The 23679-nt window shown below is 36.6% G+C and overlaps 1 protein-coding gene across 5 annotated transcripts in view; it reads left to right on the top strand.

Annotated features, from left to right (window-relative positions):
• ANKRD28 (ankyrin repeat domain 28) overlaps positions 1–23679 on the top strand; it is a 120209-nt gene that overhangs the window by 69990 nt on the left and 26540 nt on the right. For all 5 annotated transcript variants that reach the window (XR_001519363.3, XM_015617637.3, XM_015617639.2 and 2 more), the window contains exons 4-9: positions 9375–9445; positions 12320–12520; positions 13156–13243; positions 16026–16168; positions 17247–17459; positions 23378–23456. Coding sequence is in view for 4 of the 5 variants with exons in the window: in XM_015617637.3 (XP_015473123.1) it covers positions 9375–9445; positions 12320–12520; positions 13156–13243; positions 16026–16168; positions 17247–17459; positions 23378–23456 (795 nt within the window). In the remaining variant the exon portion in view is untranslated. The remainder of the gene's footprint in view (positions 1–9374; positions 9446–12319; positions 12521–13155; positions 13244–16025; positions 16169–17246; positions 17460–23377; positions 23457–23679) is intronic.

The raw sequence follows: 23679 nt of genomic DNA, 5'->3' as shown, positions 1-23679 counted from the left end.
TTTTCATTATATATATTACTTGTACTCTCTCTATATTAGTATATATACATATCATAAATATATGTGGTGTCATATTAATCAATATATGTCTTCTATGGACATACTATATTAGTCACACTTTGTCCAGAAAAGTTCACTTTTAAAAACTTTTGAAAAGGTGTGAAAATGTAAAAAGGTGCTGTTTTTCCCTGTCAAGAAGAAGGGCAAGTTCTGGTGACTCTTGAAAATATATAGTGACCCCTTTCATCAACTAACAATGTCATAAACTTTGCCAAGTTGTAGTCAGCTACTTCTGAGAGGAAATCTTCTGTCTGGTTTAGATGAACGCAGTCTGTTTACTAGAACCATGATAGAACAAAATACCCCTTTCTTGGGCAAAAGGGCTTATGGAAAGAGGGGAATTCTAGTTCAGGTGAGGTTGAAACAAGATCCTGACTGGGGGGAAGTGGTAGGAAAAGAAATATTAGTCCTGCTATTTGGGCAAATAGCCTGAGATTAAGCATAAGGAAAAATGGAGAACAAAGAAGGGAGGTAAGAATTAGGACTGTACAAATAGTCCAAAGTTGAGCAGTTGCATGCAACAGAGGTTGTGGGTGCTGCAGTGTCTGCAGATTGTTCAGGGAGGATGTGAGGCATTCATGTGTCCCAGATAACATTTGTTTAATGAAAATCAAGATTTGCTTACAATAAAACAATGCATTAGATAGTTGCAAATCAAAAGCTTTGAAAGCTGTGGCGATGTCAGTCCAACCTTGCTGTGCTCATGGGCTGTGCTGTGGAGTGCAGTACCATGTAGTGCCTTGCAGGAGATGCACAGCCTCCTGAAAGCCCCAGAGGGAGGCTGCACTGGGAGTGAACTGGGGTGGTGCAGAGAGGGCTGCAGGGGTAGGTGTGAGTTGTTGACACGTTTGTAAGTGAATGAAGAGGAGGGGCATCAATTGCAGACTGAAGGTGATGTCTGAGTGTTCAGGCTGTTCGGTTTGCAAGGCTGTGCGGCACTTGGGCACAGATCTATATATTACCTGCTTGCAAGCAGTAGTTTTAGGTGAGCCTTTTAAATCTTTAAGAAGTATTTACCAGTTCCTCATTTCTGAATGCTGGATTTGAGATCTTTGCGGCTGGTGAAGTATGAGCACTCAGCTGTATCAGAAGTGCTGAACCAGCTGCTTCTCAGAGAAATCAGGGCTAGGTGTCTAAAAAATGCACAAGCTATGATTTGTCTTTTAGTTCTCTTACTTGAAAGGTGGGGAACAGAGGTTAAGTGTATTTATCCTCTCCATTTCATAAAGATAAGGAAAATTCGTCTGTTCTGTTTCAGCTAGAAATCAAATCTCTCCTTTGAGACAAATGTATAATGTTACATTTTGTCATAATAGATGAGCATTAGGGAGCAAATAAAGAACATCTGTTACCACAGCAAGGCTTGAAAACTGTTTATGTTGCAAGACCTCTTTTTTAAAAATGAGGAAAGTGGTTTGTTGAATAAATGGCATTTCTGTGCAACCAACTCCTCTGTGCAGTAAATTTGCATGTAAAAATTGGGTATGCATATGATAGGTTGAACTGACCTATTGTAGCATGCCTGCAAAAAGCATTGGATTAAATGTAGACTACTTTCATCCTAACATTTCTCACCTTGTGAAAGCTTGTCTTTGCAACTTGTAATGTCCTTTAACATAGCTTTGCTGGAATGTTACTAGGAACCACTCTACAGTTTCCTTGCTGTGCAAACTATTCTACAGACTGCTTGCTTTGATTTTTTATTCTTTTCTTCAAATTGGGCTTCAAAATTACTGAGGCCAGTATTAATCTTTCCACTATTCAATGGCTCTTACTTGGTTTTTTTCTCATTATTCTCTGTTCTTAAAGTGTTATTATAGACTACTTACACATGTTTTATTTTTATAAATTTGATTGGAATGTCATCCAGCTCCAGGGGATCCACATTGCTTTCAAATATGCATTATGGATCACATATTGCAGTCACAATGGCTTTATATTACATTGTTACATACCTAAGTAACCCATATTGCACATCCTGAATATATAGCTTTTGATTCAGCCTTTTTGCAGACTTTTTTTGAGTAAGTTTGCAGTCTCAAGAGCATCCTTACTTAGTTGAATTCTTGCGATATTTTTCGACTAAATCTAAAGAGTGCTCTGTGTGCGTTCCTATTGTCTTTCATCTGGACAGGAATCTGATGGTAATGGTTTGGATACAGGCTTCAAACATCAAAGAAAATTGCTTTACTGACTCCTCTTTTGGGCCTGGACATTAAATTGCCTTTTGGCTTTTGTTTTGAGACACTGAACACTAATAAACTTGTCCCCTGAGCATGTGAATGTCTTACCAACAGATTTTTCATACCACTGTAGTCTGTGCAAGTCTAAATTTTCAAACAATCTCTCACTTTTGGGTTATAGCTTGATAAACAATTAGCAGTCCTAGATTTGTTGTGTAGGGAGGTGACCAAGAGGAGGCATGAAGATTATTTATAGCATCCAGAAAGATAGAACAGAAGTTTATATTTTAGTCACTTGAGAATCGTCATTTTATAAGCATTTTCCTTTTTGTATTACTCTGGAAAGAGTAGTAACACTCATCACAGTTGTATTTTTATGACCTTTGTGCAGCTCTGCATCCTGATGCACAAATATGTTTGTCTGCTTTTCATAATTGCACTGACTTTGAGTGTTAGTGATGGCAAACTATTGAAAAGTAGAAAAGTATAATAGTTAAGTGTTAATTAACTGAATGTCCAGCTTTTTGTTCTTTCCAAGAAGTCCTGATTAAAAAAAACCAAGCCCTTCCTTAAGTTCTGCATATGTACTGTTCTGGAGAGGCTTCTTGCTTTATAAAAAAATCATTCTTTCCAGCTGTCCTATGGTTTTTAATACCATCAGAGTCTACTGTGCCAGGAAGTGTCATGTGAAAAGCAGAACAGATTTGTGTGATCACCGAATGTATTCTTTCGATTACTAACGTTTTCCATTTATTTTCTAAAAATACCGTGGAGATGATTATTGCTTTCACTGAAATCAATGTAATTCACAAAAATCAACATTTGAATTGTCTGTTATTTTCTTCTGAATAGATTTAGTTATTATATTGCATTGATACTTAAATGCTAACACAACACATTGCTGTTTGCTTGACCCAACATTTTCTCTGCATGAAGCTCTGTGTTACATGAGTGTGGTCAAGCTCAATCTCATTAAGGTTTGGCAGCCCACGAGTTTTTGTTTCCTCTGGGTCAGCTGGAAAATGTAAGAGCTGTGCTGATGCTGGAAAACTGCCACTGTAGTAATAACAGATTTTGGAAGATAGTAAAGACCCTTCAGTGTTACACCACTCTACCTGTGTTTCTTTCATCTAATTATGAATCTCTGTGAGTATTAGAAATCCATGCCATGACAGTCACACAGCTCAGCTGTTGAAAAGCTCCTGCTGCCTCAGTCCCAGCTGAATGAAGCTCCCTTTGTTCAGATTGCAGATGTACCCACACACTGGGGGTGTTTCACAGGAGCCCCTTTGACACTGACTGTATCCTTCAGCCACTTCCTCTTCTTTTGACAGCGATGTTGGCTGATATTTTTCTTTTCCAAGCTGGCCTAACTTCCCCCTGGCAGCAGTAAAAGTCAGTTGCTATGAAGAAAGTAGTTTGATGTTCTTTGAGAGAAAAAGTTAAGCTGACTCAGGAATAGAAAGAACTGTTCAGTAGCTTTGAGTCAGAGAGCCTCGTGTTGCTCACTGAAGCTCAAGGGGGTAGTGGCTGAGGTATGGCAGAAACTGAGTCTGAAAGGAACTTGGCTTATATTGACAAATCAGTAAAGTCCTGGAATGATGGCTTCAACTTGATTGTGGGTTTCCTCCCTTTTCTGGGAGTGTGTCTCCATGTATATTTGTTTTGTGGGGTTGTTTTGGGGTTTGGGAGTGTGTTTTTTCATTTGTTTCTTTAGGAACAGAAATAAAAACTGTTCTTGAAGTCTCTTTCTGTCTGGACAAAAGATTCCAGACCTGTTCCTCTTGGATTTTTTTCACTATTCTGTAGATCTTCTGCTATGCATTTAGCTTTTAAATAGCAAGAAACTTTCTTTCCATAAGGTCTTCTTCATTATTTTTGAAGCAATGATTTTCAAAATATCCAAGTTTTCAGTAGGAAATTACACTCAATTTCTATTATTGATTATTTCAATTCATATCTCAAATCTTATTATACTTTAAAAACTTCTGTATCTGCTCCTGACTGTCCACATACTTTTCTGTCTATGGAGAAGTTTTCATCTCTATCTGTTTGTTCCTCAGTGTAGTCTGAGAATTTCTACTTGCCAGTTTAAGTGCTTCCAAGGTCATTGTCTCTAGATAAAAAAAGTGGATCATTCAAAAGGAAGAACTTCTGAACCTATTACAAGCTGTTAGGAAAATAATTAAGTAGAGTTACTCTCGGTGATTTATACCTGAAATCTTCCTAATTTCTCCAAAGAGATCTACAATTATTTCAGTATGCTAGTTTTTAAGACAAAGTTAGTTACTTTCTTAAAAGATCTTACTTACATCTTTTACTCCTAAATAGACATTTCAGAGCTTCAAATACTGAACATTGAGTATCTGTATTGCATAATTGAATGAAAACACTTTTGCTTTCTTTGCTTATGTTATGATATTGCTCAGTCACGAGCACATCTTGTACAATAACAAAGGAAAATACCATCCTCGAGAGTCTAAAAATACAGACTACAAACAGAACAGTGGAAGGCAATTGAGTACTGTGAGCAAAGATGAAAATGTCTTGTCAGTTCTGTTGTATTTCTTAATCTATTTCCAACTAGTGACGCATAAGTAATTCAGCCACTGCATTCATTAGTCTTCTGAGGACATTTCCAAATAGGAAGAGTTCTGGTGCAGAGGAGCTGTGGAGGAGTGTCACAGCAAGAGCTTTCGTGCGAGGAACACAGAGGTGGTGCGAGACAGGGCAGTGTAAGGATTGTGTGGCAGTTTATGGATGAAGAAAGAGATGTGTGGTTGTTCCTTGCAGCATTCCCTGTCCAGTTGTTCCTTGTCTGTCTTTATAAGAGATGGTTGAGATGCTACTTCTTACTGGAGTGTAAGGATACGGACACCAAGAAGTATGCAGAAACCTATGTCCAGGAATTGGTAGCTAACAACACATTTAAATGTGCATTTGCCACACATGGACTGGTAGAATTAAACCCTCCAGGATCATTCTGTAAATCAGTACATGTATTCAATTAGAAAATGTGTCACTTGAAACATAAATTTTCTAGAAGTAAGGATTGCAGAGCTTTTCAGTAGCTTCTGTACTTTATTTATTAAATAAAACATGTCTTTCTAATTGTTAGTCTTGTAAGTACAACTTGGCAAGATGAGATGTAAAATTCAGGGACAAGGGAAGAAAATTACGTAGTACTTCTCTCTCATTCCCTCTCCTTACCCCACCTTTTGCAGAGCAAAATTCCTGCTTTTATATTTGCCTACGTATGTAAACTTACTGGGCTGTACTAGCAAAATAAGTGACGAAAGGGATGATCTTGTTTAATGTTTTGTCGTAGTGCACCAACATGGAAGAATAATTTGCTTCATTTGGAAGGTGGTGGTTTTTGTTTGTTTGTTTTTTTTGGGCGGGGGGGTGTCATTTACATAATGGGTTCTTAAGTTCAAGTTGAGTATTTGTGTTCCAGCATTGTGATTGCTCTCTCTGACAAGTTCCCTAATCCTTTTCCTGCTAGCTCTACAGCATTAAAAGAATTGAAATATTAGAAATTTTACGGTGAACAAATGAGAAGTTTTAATAAACACATTAAGACCAGACCCTTGATGTCTGGAAGATCCAAGGGACAGAGGCAGGGAGGGGGAAGAACAGCTGTTCGTTAGAGCTGTTTCTTGTTTTGTTTTTTTTTTTGGTTTTGCACACAGGGAATTAAGATACACTGTTCAGTGCTTTGAAAGAGCAAACTGCTCATAGCTGGCATTTGAAATGTGAGAAATGCCCTGGTTAACATGTCAGCAGGTTGAGCTTCACAGGGATAATATTGCATTGGCAGTGCTGTGCAGTTGGTTATATACATACATGTTTTCAGACTCTCTTTAAGCCAACTGTGAAGCAATACCTTAAAGCAAAAGTTACTCAGTAGAGGTGTAATACTTTTTTGTAACACTGATTTGCAGTGGCCTGTAGTAGAGCTTTACCTCAGATGGTCAAGGCTGTAAACTCCCTCACTGTTGCATGGTAGGACTGTGAGAGGTTTGAGGGATCCCATGTAGGGTCAGGGAGGAACAGTGACATTTTCCCCAAATCATGTGCTAGGCAGTGAAGAACAGCCTGGCTGAGGATTATGTCCTCAGATACAAAGCTGTTTGGAGAAGCTCCTTTATGAAACTTAAACGATTCTCGGCAGCATGGCTTCTTCAAGAAATTTAAGGGCAAAGTATCTATTAATTTAAAACATTTTATTTTTTTTAATGTATCTAAAGCTGTACATCTCCCAATCTCCATATTAATAATGTATATGTATTTTTTGGTAGTACATTTATTCTGATTATTGCTTAAAAACTTGCTTTCTATGTGACAATTTTGCAACTTCTTTAAGAGTTTTGTTGTGGAAGGAAAAAACAAGCTTGGTGGTTCTTTCTTAAGTCCATCAGAGATTCAAATTTGTTATCAAAAGTCAACTTTGGCTTTTCCTGTGTCAGAGAATCTAAAATTTTTTGTGTATTTTAAAAATTACCTTATTTCAGCATCTGTGTTTTACACAGTTTTAATGTGCTAGACCTAGGCATCCTTGTGTCTTTGGGTGGAAGACTTCTTATGGATGGGGGTGGGGGTAGGCATTTGCTATGTTGATTTTTGTTCTTTTAAGAGGATCATGTTACTTTTAGATATCACTGCAAATTTCCTTAGCCATTTCTCTGGCTAATTCTGATTGTCTTTCTTACTTTCACATATTCTTTTCTTTTAGTCCTAGCAAGTGTGATTAACTTATCATTGTGAAAACCTTTGGTACAGCATCTTTTTGTATGTATTTCTTCTCTCTGCTGCTGTAGTTTTTAAGCTGTGTGTTAGAATTACCAAAAAAGTCAGCAAAATCTGAAGACATAAGCACTACTTGTACTCTAAGCACATTTTCACTTAGAGCTAGAGCTTAGGTAACTGCTCCTTTTTTGGAGTGGAAATGTGCATTTCTTCTCCTCTGATGGGCTTTTCCTATCTTGGGCTTCATTACCTGGAGGATCTGACCTGACCCCAAGTCTTGCAAATGCATTTTCCTAGGGAAAATCTGGATAGTAATTAGTGACTTAGTAACCCACTCAAGTTCTTTCAGATGCTTTAAAGACATTTGTATCCTAAAGTTAGAGAGAGAAAGCAATCTACTAAAGTCTTTATTCTTTGGTTGTTGGCTGGGTGTGAAGTCAGGTGGAACTTGGAGTACAATTTTGGCTCTTGTTTTTGTCTCATCTGCTAAAAACAAGATGTGGCCAACAGTTCCCTGGAATATAATCAAGAATTTCAGATACTTTTGAAATATATTGATTACATTCTCACTTACCAATCATTACTTCATTATATTTGTGATGTCATTCATCACTTACTGTCTTTTAGGGAAGGATTGCCAAAAATCCTCAGTCATTTCTAGTGACTTATAGAGTACTTAGACTCTTTCTGTGCTTGAGTTCTCTGCAGGACTTGATATAGTACAGTCTGCTATGGCACATGATGTGTTGCAATGCACCACTGGGTCCTTAGGATATGTGACAAAAACAGATATTTTTGGTATCTCCTAAACTTTTGTTAGATTGTGAGGGTTTTCTTCAGATAGGCTTGGACTTTCTTCCCTTTTTACTAGTCTTATTTTTCAAAAACTTTTGCGCTTAGGAAAGTAGGATGATACCCTATTCTGAAATTCAGATAAGGAGAGATGGAAATCCCTGAAATTGTAGCCAGCACTTAGACTTCAGTCTCTGTCCATTGCATGGAAGACCTAGGATCAAACTGGAAGTTTGGATCCTGCATCAGCTTACATGTTCTGTTCTTACGACTGAAAGGGATGGATTGATTTGAAACTCAAGAGAATTGACTTCAGATATTTGGGTTGCTTAGTATATACAACCATGATTTTGTCCACACTGCTGTGTTTCTTGATCAGGTGGGCTGGGAGAGACTTCTTTGCTGGTGCAGATCTTGGGTCAAAATACCCTGTCTCTCAACTGAATATCCTGACTTGACGAGCAACCTTTTTGGAATCTTGTGTCTTACTGGCCTTCCATCCTTTTCTGTTATTCTGTTTAGAAAAAACTGCAGTTGGTTCTGACATACCAGTGTTATGTTTAGCTTGAGAAGTTAACCAGCTCTGGTCATGTAGTATTAATGTTACTGTGTGATTCTTTCCAGCAGTATTTCTGAACTCTTTTTTTTTTTTCAAAAATGTAAGATTGTGTCTAAGCTATCCCTGTAGAATATCAGAAATTTTGAATTAAAGACAGCTAAGTTTCCAATCAGGGCATGAATATCCTACAAAGTTCTATATGTGTGTGTATCAGTAAGAAATTAAATTATTAACTTTATTCCTTAGGTTTTCTTGTTTGTTGGAGCTCACTGAAAGTTCAAATGTAGTTCAGCTGTGTCCTTCAGGGGAAAGTTCCCAAACCCTTATTTTCTTTTATAAGTGAGAAAAAAATTAAAATCCAAACCCAGGCTTGCGTCCCTTAGAGATATTTGTGCAGCTTTATTTCCTGGGGACAGGGATGTTCTTTGAGTGTGCTTTCAGAAGTAGAGAGGTGTGGCTGTGGGTCTCTCATGAAGGGAGGACCAGGAGATCCCGGGGTAGGCTAGGTGACCTGCTGGCATAATGAAGATTTACTCCCAGAGTAAGTCCCAGTAGAAGAATCGTCCTCATTCTATATACCTGTCCATCAGACATGGCAACCACAAGGAAACTGTAGGTGTGGGAAGCAAAGAAAAAGCCTCTTTATATATTTTCATGGAGAATTTCAACTATAATGGGAAACTATGAGATTTTGTTGCTGTGCGAAAGCAAGGAGTTCTTCTTACACAGCAGCCTTTCATGTGGCTTTGGAAGGGCAAAAGATTATAGAGGATGGCCTAGTGTAAAAGCATGAGTATATTTTGATGTGAAAGAGTATTATTGGTGCAGTGTTAGAAGAATTTCCTCAAAGGGTTGACTTCAGCTGGAGAAAAGGTTACTTTTTGTTTTTTCCATGAAAAATGCAAAAAAATGCCCAAAAGAAGTAAATTCATTTTACTAGAACAAGTCAATAGTTCTATCTCTGTTCTTGAAAATATTTCACTTATTCTGTAAATATCTTAAATTTCTGTTGTTTCTAATTTTTGTTACAGGAGCTAGAGTTAATGCCAAAGACAGCAAATGGTTGACTCCTTTACATAGAGCTGTAGCATCTTGTAGTGAGGTATGTTGCTTTTTTTGACTACTTTGTGTTAAAATAAGACATTTCAAATTACCTTCTCTCCGTTACTCATTTTATAAAAAGTGAAACTACTGCAAGTTTTTGGAATTGCAGAACATTTTTGCAATGTTGTTTTGGCCTTTTGAAGGTATGTATATATGTATATATATTGCTTAAGCAGTAAGAAAGGAGGAAAATTATAAACTTTGAGTTCCCAGCTTTGCTCTCTGTGACTTCCCTAGCAGAGGGAAGAATATACATTTTTATTACATTATGAAGAGGACTCTGCATGCAGTGTTCTCAAGTCCAGTTTACTTCCCCTAAGGTAACCAGAACGGTTCAGTATGAGGGAACTACAGATGAATTAAGATTTAGAACAACTTTTGCAGCATGGTGTTTGCATTACTTCATATTTTTTTACATGCTTGTGTTTTCAGGCATTGAAGAAATAAATGGTTCTATTAAAGACCTGCCAGTGTCTTTTTTTTTTTAAAAAGTGATTAATTAATAGTATTGAATGTTACTTTAAATTTTTTAAGTGGAATATAGACTGTTTCTTGAAGTCTACTGGTTATACACTTGTGAGAATGTCATAATGCAAGAAATTACTTGGTTATTGTTTCTCTGTGGTGGTTGTCCTAATAAAAAATTTAAATGCCTGTAGAAGATCAAAACAAACAGAGAAATGCTGAGCTTGTTATGTGGAAGTGTTTATGCAAAACTATCTCCTTTGAGATCCTGAATCAAATTGATGCTCACTTCAGTACATTTCAAATAAAGATTTTTTTTTATCGGTAATTTTTTGTTTGGGAAGATAGAATTTAATATTTTAGTTTTGACAAGCACTGAACTTCAAGTGTTTGATCCATGAGCTATCTAAACAAGCCTTCTTTCAGCTTTTGCTTTTGAATTCCCTGGATAAATTGCAGTATTTTGTCACTAGCGTTAATAGCAAAGTTATGTAGAGATCATGTTATTCAAAAAAACAGTATTTGAAAATGAATCTTCAAGGGCGCTTTATTCCCAAATGCTGTTTGTTCATGAGATATTTTTAGGCTGTTCCTTTGGGAGCTGACCAAAGCACCAAATGCTGCATTCTTTCAGAGCCGAGGAACAATAAAAGCTCTCCACATCAGTAACGCTTGCAGAGGCAGAGGAGTGGTGCAAACAAACTGGGTTTAAATGATAACTTCAAGAAATGCAACCATGGTCATAGGGTTTTTTTAAACATATGGAAGATTTTGAACAAAATACTAATCAAAGGCAAACAAGTAAACCAGTCAGATGCTTGATAGACGTTCATCAGAATTCTCTATTTATAAACACAATGAGTCATGGGAACCCATATACAGGGTTGATACGTGTAGGCACTGTTTTCTAGCTCACAGACCTGTATGGGTCTGAGGCACTGGAGGAAAAGCTGTAATGAAAAAACTGGATAATGATTTTAGTAAAACGTCTGGACCCTTGAAGTAAGGACTTCAATTTAACAAGGACAATGAAACTTAAAAAATAGCTGGAGTTACAGATTTAGGTGTCAGCTGCACAAGTTCAGGCGGCTTCATGTCAAGACAGTCACATTTTTATTTGTGTATGCCTGCTGTATATTGCAAATCAAACCCAAGTAGATTCAGTCATGAAATTTATTCATGCAAATGCACATAACAATGAGTTTCATTATATTTATACTAATATCATGGTGCTTCTGCAAAAGGGGTAGTAGCTGATCTGAAATTTCCTTGTTCTGACATGGTATTTCTTAATAATTTGGTTAAAAAAGACAACACTTAAAATATGATTAGTTTTTTAAAGTACTAAATCTGCTTCAGTTTCTCAGAGAAGACCTATTCAATTTTGTCATTAAATTACAAGCCTGTGATGCAGTATTTTCACTTTTGTGTTTGTTCTTATATTCTTTTTTATTGATAGTATGATACATTTCAACATTTTAAATGTGATTATTGTAATATAAATAGGATCAATAGTGACTTAGCATTCTGCCCACAGACCTTGCTATTGTACCACAGTGTAATTCAGAATCTCTAGTAAAAACATGTTTTAAGTTCTAAGTGGTAATCAATTATTTGTGTGCTCAGTGACTGAGTTGGCAGTCACCAAAAGCAATTAGTGAATCGTGGGAAGGTCACACAGCCGATGCAAAATGTGATATTCATCATCGTGTTGATACTGCCAACACGTTTATTTTTTTATGCATTCCAATTGTGTGTGCATATTTTAATGGGATTTGTTTATCTTGTTGTAAGAATTACAGTCTTACTTGTCAAATTTTCACAGCTTGTACTTCTAACTTTCTAATTTCCTAAAAGGAAATGAATAATGATTTTGAGAGATGGAATTCAGTGCAATAGTTTTCAGGAGTTTTGCAACAGTGTATGTTGAAACTTTTTGTGACCGTGCACTGTTTTATTTGTGGTTCTCTAAATGTACGTTTAATAATCTCAGGTTTGCCATTTGTAGACTTGGACAGTTGAAAAATTTTGCTTGGAAGACTGATGGAAATTAATTATAAGTTCATAGTACGTATTAATCCTTGGCTAAGGATTCCACTAACGGGAGAAATCCTAGGATAGTTTATTAAACTTTGGAAATCGGTTGTGATAACAAAACAATTTTCCATGTGCCTTAAGAAACTGGATAAAAGACGTGGAAATGTTTGATTTGGTTAAATTATTCACATCCTTGAGAACATCCCCAAGTTTGGTTTTATGATAAAATACAAATCCCAAAGTGTCTCAAAGATTATGTTTGCAAATGAAGAAATTGTAGAGGTGTTTTCCCCTGTATTGTCCTTAAATCCAAGGCTGTCATTTCCAATCTTTACTAAGTGGCTCGGTTCTTTTTTGTAAATGCTTCCAGGATGCTGTTCAGGTGTTGTTAAAGCATTCAGCAGATGTCAATGCTCGTGATAAAAACTGGCAGACACCCCTACACATAGCAGCTGCAAACAAAGCTGTGAAGTGTGCTGAAGCTTTGGTGCCTCTCCTAAGCAATGTAAATGTGTCTGATCGAGCAGGCAGAACTGCATTGCATCATGCAGCCTTCAGTGGACACGTTGAGGTAAAAGTTAATTTTCTTGTCTTCCACTCATCATTCTGTCCCTCACATTTCTGATGTTTCATGTTTGAGTTTAAAACCATTTCTCCCCCATTCCCTCAAAAATCTTCAACCCCTACTTTGTATTTGAATTTGTTTTCTGTATGCATCTCTGTGGAAAATAAATGTTACATCATTTAATTGAAAGTTTTATTAGATTGTTCACTTTTCCTATGATAGAAGCAAATTTGTTAAGTAGAGTTAAATTAGTAACAGGTAAATTTAAAATGGAAAAACCAGGATATTTTTCTGTTTAGTAAATAGTGAATGTAGGGAGTATGTTGTCACTGAAATTTGGAGGAAATGTATGTAATAAGCTCTGACTCATTAGTCCCTTAGTAATAACCTAAAGATTTAAAAGATTTCATGGCCTTGCAATATTTAACTGAGAAGTGGTTTTGTTGACATCAAGTTTTGTATTCCTTACAGTCACTTTGTTGTGACAGCCAATTTTTTCAAGCTTATGGAATATTCAAAACCCAACACATTTAAATCCTCTGAAAATGCATAAATTTTTGTTTTCTTCCGTGGTTTTCTCTGTTGAAGTAAAGTTTCGTCCATTATGAATACAAGATTTTTGTTCTGTTTCTTTATCTCAGATGGTCAGCTTACTGTTGTCTAGAGGGGCCAATATTAATGCATTTGACAAGAAAGACAGACGAGCTATACATTGGGCAGCATATATGGGTATGTACATACTTCAGTTGAATAATACTGCAGTAATAAAAAAGAATCATCCCATGTTTAGTGGCGTGACATATTTCTAGGAAAAATACTGCATTGTAAGCATTGAGGTTATCGGTGTCTGCCATAAAACCATTAATAGTATAGTTCAAATTGCCTTGTAAATGTGTATTTTGTGGTGAGGAAAATCATCACTTGTGCTTGATCATCACAGCAATAATGCTCTTAATTTATTATTTGAAGCTAGATGAAATGCACTTCAGATATTGATACCAGTACTTAAAATCCCAGAAGTTAAAAAACAATCTTCATTATTGATCTAATGTTCTTTCAATATTTTGCATTAGTATTTTTAAGGTACTTATATCTGCAAAGCAATGTCTGTGACAGTCTGTCCAGCCACCTTACTGAATGTGGTTATTTGCAAAATTTTGTTGAATGAAACTTGTACATGAAATTTCAGAGAACTGACAAGTATCAATGAAAGGCCAGAGACACCTTCTGTCTTGCATTTGCCTAGATGAGAGAAAAGTCATCTGTTTTGCAGATAAGCTGTGTTTATTCTAATTTTAATCCTATTAAAATTAGAATAAAATTAGTGCTATTTTGTAGGCTATTTACAGGGAACTCTCTAAATGAATGGTGTTTGGTCAGGAAAAATGTAATTCAACTGATGTCGATCTACCTAAATTTCCTTGTAGACAATAGAGAAGAAAAAGCTTTTGGAAGTCTTCCATCAAAGCAAAAATAATTACGACATTCTCTCACAATTTAGAGCCATTGTACATTGCTCCAAGTTGTTTGGAGTAAACCTTAAAAACTTTTCCACCATGTAAAACTGACCATAAAATAAAAAAGTTATGCTTTTCGTCACTCTACTATAAATAACTTTCTAGGGTTATATCCATTGTTTTGCTTCCTTCCTGCTTTTCACCGGGCTCCATTGCTGTCCAGCTGCAAAGCTGTGACTGAAATGGTCTTACAATCCTGTGTGCTGGTGTTGCCTCACCAGTGCACTGGGATGTCTCTGCAGCACTTCTCACATCAAGTACCTTGCTCTTCTCTTTGAGAGTCTTCCACTGAATGCTGTTTGCCTTTTCAATGCAGGTCAGGGGTTTTTTTTTGGCTTTTTATTTTCTATTTGAAGTCTTTTCTGCCACTGTTCTGTTCACTGTCTCTACTCCTTTCACTGCTTTCTATGTCTTCTATACTTCTGTCTCTCCTGTAGGACTTGTTTTCATTCTTGTCCCCATTATATTTGGGTCAAAACATGAGTATTGTGTTTGCATTTCTCTTTCCCTTCTTTCCTGCTATACTGAGGTAATTAGAAGTGAAATATAATTGCAGCACTTCACATTGCATTGGTAAAGTCTTACAGTTTTGGTTAGTACAGCTAGGTGAAATGGTGTTTTGTGTGCTGTTGGGTATGCAGCATAGAATAAGTATCACAGTGTCTGAATGTTTTTAAAAATAGCTTTTTCTGTACTCGTTTGGGTAGGCACTTCCTATTCAAACCTTTGCAAATTCTCTTAACTGCTTAAGACCCACACTCTTTGCAAAGCACCTAAACTGAAAGCTGGGTTCGATACTTTCTACTTAGCTGTCTGACTGGAGAAGTATAAACATAAGTATTGAGTATGCGCCTCACCGTTTCTTTAAGCAAGGAAAGGGTGTCATTAAAAGGTAAAATAAAGAGTCCCACATTGTCTGCCTGGGTCAGTTACAAAGGTAAAACACCAAGTGTATTGTGGTCTATTAAAGTCATGTATTTCTTTATTCTGCAGTCTTTGTTGTGACTATCCATGTGCTTTCAGTAAAGAGTTGTTTGGAAGTTAAATTAACAATGGCTCAAAAATGACAGATATTTGGTTACCCCGTTTGCATGGCTTAGCCAGCAGTGTCACAAGTGCCTACAAGCAGAGGAGGAGCATGTGGGCATGGAAGGGGAAAGCTCGTTGCCCTTTGCAGCAGGGCTGGGTGTTGGTGTTGGGGTCCCTCACCCAAAGTTGGCAGTGAGAGAGAGCTACTGCCCACCACTTCAGGGTGGGCTCCCTGCCCTCTCTTTTTCACCTGGAACTTCCCCTGTGTCATGCCTTCCTCATTATCCCAACTCTCTTACTCTTCTTCCATTGTCTTAGGAGAGCCGTTGCTGCTTTTAAAGGGCTGCAGTTCCTCTGCAGTTCCATCTGAGTCAGTCTCGAAAATAGAGCTTTACTAAACCCTGTATGATGTGGCTTAACATTTTAAATGCTTTGTGGGTAACGGGAGTTGGATTGGAGGGATAGATGTATTTTTATGTAAAAGTAGAATATTTTCTTCTTTTCAGTTTTTCAAAGTTTCTGCCTAAGATTTAAAAGTCTTAACAGGTGTGTTTGGAATTGGGGTGATGGTGGAAGATTGAGAGTCACATTGTCTCTCAAGTTGTTAATGTAAATTTGTGGTAAATATGTAATAATTACAAAGTTACTTTGCCTCCCTAGTTTTCAAGTCTTAAAAAAACGGCCTTCTTTGTAAGCAGAAGACAGGATTGTGTTTTGAGTATACAAATTCATTTTTGCACTGTAAATGCTATTACTAATGTAAATGTAATTGCTGGGTGGGGTGTGTGGAGATGATTGTTATTATTATACTTCATGATAAGATTAGAAAATAACAATTCTTTGTTTTCCACATTAGGTCCAAAGGATTAATGTCTTGATCATGTTATAACAATTGTAGAATTAAGTTTGTGAACGTGTGCTGGTTAATAAAAGATGATGCATTTTATTTGTCTTTATTATTTTAGGTCATATTGAAGTTGTGAAATTACTCGTGACCCATACAGCTGAAGTGACGTGCAAAGACAAGAAATCATATACACCCTTACATGCTGCAGCATCTAGTGGAATGATTAGTGTAGTCAAATATCTTCTGGATCTTGGAGTTGATGTAAGAAAAAATAAAATTTAATGGGATTTTTTTTTTCATTGTTTGAAATGTTCTTGCTAGTACTATAGCACAAAGTTTATTTAGGGACAGGTGAAGATATAGTAAAAGTATGTGAAGAAAGATCACTGGAAATACTACTTTTTATTTTATAAACCCTCATTTCTCCATTAAAAGAAAACCTCCTTAAAAGCTTTGCAGATTTTGCACAATAATTTGAAAATAAATGTGTATTTAGTAGGGCTTTTTGTTTATTTGATATTTCGTGCTCTTAAGTCATTGGACTGAAAGTCAGGAAATAGGAATTCCGATCCTAGCTTTGTCACACAATCATTTTTGAAGTGCAGGAAATTAAATGCTTTTGCCTCAGCATTGGTAAAATATACATGGAACTGACTTTCTTATGTGACATAAATTTTAGATAACACTAAAAATGGTAAGAAACTTCAATACTGCAGTAAGTGAGGCCATATTAATATTGAAATGCAAAATAAATTGAAAGGTTCTACAGTAGCTGCCTGTAGAAAGTGTGTTAACAGTAAACTGTGAAATTGTGTAAGAAATCTACACTGTGAATCACAGTCTTAGTCTTGCAAGGCTAGAGATTGCAACTCAAGCTCTATATTGAGAAGTCAATCAGAATTAAGTGTCGTGTTGTGTACAACAAGAAATTCTGCTTCTATGTGTGCACATACACAAAAAGGCTCTTTGACCTCTGTTTTTAATGAAAACTTGCAATGCTGTTTTATGGAGGTCTGTGCTATGCTTTGTGTGTAGCATCTGTGCAAATTGCCAGAGTTGATATTTTTGGCATGTGTGGGTTCTCTTAAGTTGCATACAGGAAACTGGTGTGGAGACAATTGGAGGAGATTGACTCGCTTGTAAAGCAATCATACTCTTCCCCAGGACACAGATCTCAATCACAATGCTATATCCAGAACTTGCTTTTAATTTCTGGTTTTGAAGAGTTCCAAAATGTAATCTCATGACACGAGATTTTTTTTCGGTGTTAGAATTAAATGCTTCATTAAGTACAGCCTTTTTGCCTACTAACAAATCTTGGGGTTTTTTTCTCTTACAGATGAATGAGCCAAATGCCTATGGAAATACTCCTCTCCATGTAGCTTGTTACAATGGGCAAGATGTTGTAGTGAATGAACTCATAGACTGTGGTGCTAATGTAAATCAGTTGAATGAGAAAGGGTTTACACCTTTGCACTTCGCTGCTGCATCAACACATGGAGCATTGTGTTTAGAGCTCTTGGTCTGCAATGGAGCAGATGTAAATATAAAGGTAGGTATATCCAAAGCCATCCATTCACACTTAAGAATGCTCTGCATCTTTATCAGAGGTAGTGTTTTCAAAAACACTTGTTTTGATAGCATGGTGAGGTTCCTACTCATAGATGGAGTATTTGTTGAAAAAGTACTGCGGTGAAAATGAGCCAGTATGTTGCATCAAGAAACTTGATCTGAATCTGGAAACCTCAATGGAATACATTATATAGCCCTGAAGGATGAGGAAGAATGACAATATTGTCTGGTCAATCTCAATTACATTTAAAAGTCAGAGTTCTGTATGATTTGCTTGCCCTAGTCTAGCTATATAAGTAAGAGCAAATAATTTGAAAAAAATGCAAGACTACATGTTTTTTCTTTTAAATTAGTAATATGAATGAAATCAAAGATATTTCAGGCAAATGTGTATGAACTGGCTAATTGCTGGAGCAGTTGAAAAGTTGATCATGTAAGATCATAAAATCTAATCAGTGAGGGAGATTTGGGAAGAGTGTATTAAAAATACAAATATAAGTAGATCAGGCAAATGGAAAGTCTTAATCAGCTGGCGTTTTAATTGCTCCTGCAAAATTGTGTGAGCAGGGTCAGTACACATTTTACATCTCTGTTTGGTCACAAGTCTTTGACTACAGAATATTCATTAGAATCTGGCCATATTGCAGGTAGAATTTAAAACAAGCAAGCTTCAAAGGAAACTATAACATATATCTTCTGTTTTCTTCTCCTTGAGATTCTGAAAGAGATGTAAGATCTACTGGTTAGTATTATGTTGGTTTTCACTCTAGTGGTGAAAACTGTTCAGAAATATTCAGTGGCAGTAATCTGGTGTCTTGTCAGGTTTTAGGCTGAGGGAAGGGGGAAATGGGTGTATGGAGTGAAGAGTTGAAGTGTTCCTTATAGCAAATTGCTTGCCTGAACTCTCACCCACATGTAGTATGAAGAGAATTATCTGTTGTTTAATTTCTTAAAAAAAAAAAAAGTGAAAGAAATCTGCTTTATCGGTTTATGCTTGAATTTCAGCACAACTTGTGCAGGACATGAATGTTAGAGGAGTTGACATTTCTGTTACAAATCTTGGGGTTTATGGTTCACTTCATGTAAGCAGTGACTTTTACAGTGATCCAACCTGATTTTCAGCTAATTCCAAAATATAATTTTCTATCTATTGTTAGTACAAAACTCACAGCCAACTGAAAATTTGAGAATAGTTTAAAAATAAGCTCTTTGATGTGGAAAAATCCTAAATGTATGTTCCTGCTCACTGTTACATATATTTAGATGTGCAGCTCATTTAATGAAAATGTACATAACTCAGCTGTGGAAAAATTCATCACCAAAGTGCCCCGCAGAAGTGAGGAGCTGTGTTACAGGGTATATTGCCAACTTGTCCTAAAATACCAGGTCACAGTCCATTTATTTTTGTTGCCAGCTTTCTGCTCTGCATAATGTCCCAGGCTGCATATGACTGAGTGTTCAGTGTTGCAGGGCTGGCTGACTTTTGTCCTACATTCTTGAAACATCATTTTTCAGGAAAGTGTGGTCGTCCATGAAAATAGTCCCACAATGTTAAATATACTAGTGATTACATTTGTATGTTACTCACACACATAAGAGTAAAGGAGAGCTTATGGCACCTTGTAGTACCAGAAGGGGGCCTACAAGAGAGCCACAGGGACAGGGACTTCCTGCAAGGGCATGGAGTTATAGGACATGGGGAAATGGCTTCAGACTTTGAGGGCAGGGTTAGATTAGCTATTAGGAAGAAATTCTTTACTGTGAGGATGGTGAGGCACTGGAGCAGGTTGCCCAGAGAAGCTGTGGATGCCTCATCGCTGAAAGTGTTCAATGCCAGGTTGGATGGGACTTTGAGCTACTTAGTTAAGTGGAACCTTGCCCATGCTAATGGGGTTGGAACCTGGTGATCTTTATGGTCCCTTTGAACCCAGACTCTTCTGTGATGCTATGACAAATATTAACAAGCCAAGAATGACTGTTTTTCTAAATGCAGGGCTGTAAAGGTTAGTGATTTTGTATGTTTCTGATGTAGAAGAAAGAAGTGGGCAGGGCTCCATTTCAGAAACAGCATTAGCTTTAGTTATGGGTTGCTTGTAATTAAAATGTGTTGATTTCATACTTATCAAAATTCTTAAGTGCAAAGTTAAGCGAGTAGGACCATGTAGGGATTTTAAGCAATTATAGCGTCAAAAAAGCATTTGTCCCATTTCCTCATCAAAGTGTTTCTGTTGTAATTCTGTTTGTAGCGTTTCTGTGGATTTATACCAGTATGACTGAATTTGGCCTGTAAATATGCACCTGAAGGCATGAACAGCCTTTCTTTGCATATGAAAACTTAGCACTTGCACTGTGGAAAAGTGCAAGAACTGAGGCAAAATAAAATAATTTCTAAGTCAATTTCTACTTCCCTGGAAAGGCCTATAAAGATGAATCTTGGATATAATCAGAAGAGCAATCCCTAAAAGAAATAGAATATGTTGTGTAACTAAGAATGAATTGTGGATTTCAAATGAGATGGAATTAGGGTGTTCTTACTAAATATTTATTGAAACCAAGCCTGTTCAGTTTCCAAATACTGAAGCTGGAGTGTAAAGTAGTTCTTAAAATGGCTATAAGATCAATTTTTCATCATAATTATATTGCTTGTGTAGGCTGATTCAATCATTTCCTCCCATGTGCAACTCTTACTGTGATTTTAGAGGTAAGAGTGGATATGGATGGTAATCTAGGTGCATACTAGACAGTACTATTAAAGTGCTTCCTGCTGTGGATGACTTAGTAGGGAGAGCAAAAGGGAAACACTTTTATTCTTGATGGCGGATACTGGAGTAGTTCCTTTGCATATCATTGAGAGCTGGCCTCATCTCAAGAAGGGATTATGTAGCCCAAGATAATAGAACAGTAGAAATATGTTATATGCTTTTTATCACCTCTGGACATAATTTCCTACTTGTTTTCATAGACTTGTCAATTTCCACTGTAGAACAGTGAATCTTATTAAGTATTGCTCATTACTGCAGTACTCTGTCCTCACTATTCAGGATTTCCATGCATGGAAGAACACATTGAAATGACTGCGTAATGGGACAGTATTAATTGTTTTATGGACCCCATTGCTGCTTGAAAACTCAGTGACCTAAATAGAAAAAGTTTTTTACTTCCATTGGTGGTACTAGTACATAAGAATTGTTCCTAGGGGGAGATTTCATTTGGAGGAATGCTGTGACATGATAGACCTACATTTCCTCTCCCTCAGTGAAACTCAGTGGTCTGAGTACAGTTAATATGTCAGTAATCACTCAGTAAGACACCTTGTGCTGTGTATTATTTCTGTCTAATAGGAATTACTGTTCTTAGCAAATTTGCTATGATCTAAGTATTTTGTGGATATATTTCCTCTAGTAATACAGGAGATTTGGGCAATTTCTTTCCTATTACTACATTTAGCTAACTTTCAGTGAAGACAACAAAAGTTATCATTAGCCCATGGCTGTCCTGTCATGTGCTGTGATCTTGTTAAATCAGCTGCAGTTGGCTTGATATTTAGAGAGAAGACCTTAAAGACAGAAAGAAAGTGTAATGGAAGCAAAGTTTAGAAGGTACCCCCCTGCTTCTGCAGTCCAAACTCCTGGCATCTCAGGAAATAGTGATTTGCTTAATAGAGCATTGATATTTCATTGCTTAAAGAAATGTTTGGCTGCTGGTTCTGGTCCTATCCTTTTCTAGTCACAGTGTCTTTGAAGAGATTCTGAACACAATCCTATACCTAGCAGTTCAGCTTCAACATGGGAATGGTCTTCATTTAATCTTATACCTTTTCTATGTTTATATATTAAACAGTTGCATGTTGTGTTATTCCTGGGCTGGAAAGGCACTTGAGACTGTTAAACATAAGACAGGCATTCTCATAAAATCCATCTTCTTAAAAATCTATGTGAAGTGCATTTTTAATTAAATTTGAACAGAGTAACTTTAAAAATCACTTATTGGTTGTATTGTGATTTTTTCATTTATAAGTGGAAAACAATTCTGTGGCTTATATTGCTATTCTTTGCAAGATCTTACTGAAGTTTTCTTGTGAGGGTTCTCACTTAACTACAGTGCTCTTGAGTTTCTAATATTGTCACCTTAACTTATTCCTATGTTTTTGTGAGGTGCATTATTAGATCTGTGTTTTTTCAGCTCCATCTTCTTCCTCTCTATTAGCCTTCCTTTGAGATACAAATTTATCCTGTCTAAGCCAGTGAGACTGCAGGCTACTTTCATCTGAGCCCTGAAATTCTTCTGTCTGTTAATTCAGTAAGCTTATTTTATATGATAATTTTTCTTTAAATTAACAGATTCTATAGATTCTTCAGGTTAAATAAGGACAAAAGTGAGGGAAGAAGTCACCAGATGTCAAACAGTTGTTTTAAAGTAATTGGGCACAGAGACTGTTAATGGTTTGATATAGAGATGAGAATTAAACTGTAGAGAGAATGATGAAAGCACAGAGGTTGCTTGGGGAAGTTGTAACTTATGGTGTGTCTATTTGGCCTTTTCTTAAGGTCTCCAATGACAGAATTAAAATTGATTGCCTAATTTCTCAAGAGGATTTCAACCCCATTTTCTGTGTTTATTTACATTTGCTATGGATATGTGGATATTGTGTTTTGGATTATTTATGGTCAAAGAAATCTGCTAGCTGGAAGATCTGGAGATAACTTGGCTTTCCTGATCAAGTGTTTTATTTCTTTCAATCAAGGTCTGAGAAGACAGTGTTTCACATATAATTGCATTGTTAAGAATTTCAGGCCAGTGACACAGTGAAAAATTCCGTATCCATCCCTAAGAGGGTTTCCAGCAGACTTTCAGTGTCACATCCATAGAACCATGTCCATTGTGTCAAAAGGAGAGTAAATATGGGAAAACACTTCTGCATATGACAGCAGTTTGTGATGTTTCAAAGATATGTTCATATCATATGTTCCCCTACCATCTTTGTCTAATTTAACTTTATATTTAGTGAATATTTCATACTCTTCAAGCCATCATTGAAAACATAGATGCAGTATGCATGTGCATTCAAGGGTCCTTTGATTTTCTGTGTTGTGTTTGCAATTTTCTGAGTGCATGTCTAGGAACTTTTTTCTGCAGTAAAGCTTTCCCATTACCTGTGATAAGTACGAGAGGAAAACCATTCCAAAGTAATAGCAACAGGAAAAATGGGTTTGTAAGTCCATGGAGACTGAGCTGTAAAAAATTGAGGTTTCCTTGTGTGTTGGCCTGGTTCAAGAATGTCTTTACTGGGTGAATGACTTAAGTGCATATTTAAGGTGTATATTTCAAACATATAGTACCTAGTAGAGTTGAATTGTTCTACCCTAGGATTCCTTGTGGTTTATGATAAATTGCTTACAAACATTACCTGACTGAAATTTTCAGGAAACACATGAGCTTTGTAATGTGTAGTATAATATAATGTGTGAACACCTGTAGTAAATGCAGCTACTTTCTTTCAAGAAACAAACTTAAAATATTGTTTTATTTTAGCCTTTGGGAGGGGAGGGGTCAGACATAGACGTGTTGCTGAAATTTTGTGCTGTCATCATCCTCTTGAGAGTTATTATCTTAAGGATTAAGTGTGAGTGAGTGGGCATCCCCGAGTTGTCACTTGCAGGTGGAAGAGTGACTAAGAACAGCTCTTGTGGAAAGCTTGCCCTGTCATGCTGACTTGTCATTGCCAGTATCTGTCTGGCAAAAGTGCATAGAAGTGATTTAAAGGGTGGAGTGTAGAAAAAAAAGAAGAAAGAAATAAAGAAATGTCCTTTCTGTTGGTTTCTTTTTTTGTCAGTTCTGATTCATTGCCGTTACAGGCCATAAGTAAATGTGGGATTATTTTTTTTTTTTCTTTTCCAGAGTAAAGATGGGAAAACACCTTTGCACATGACAGCAATCCATGGTAGATTTTCAAGATCCCAAACCATCATTCAAAATGGTAAAAAGGGGGAGGGAGTATTTTTGTCATAAGTTTTCTGTTTGGATATTTTCATCCTCTTGTATTTGGAACAACATGCTGAATTCTTTTCGTGTCCAGTAATAGTGGTGGAAAATGGCATATCTTTTTATAAAGTTTGATAAGTTACACTGATGAACCATTTATTTTTCAGAATGCAGGAAAATATATATATATATATATAGTTTTCCATAACCCAGGGTGT

Source organism: Parus major, chromosome 2 (assembly GCF_001522545.3).
Source record: "Parus major isolate Abel chromosome 2, Parus_major1.1, whole genome shotgun sequence".
NCBI classification, from domain to species: Eukaryota; Metazoa; Chordata; class Aves; order Passeriformes; family Paridae; genus Parus; species Parus major.
This window is presented reverse-complemented; position numbering and strand designations above follow the sequence as displayed.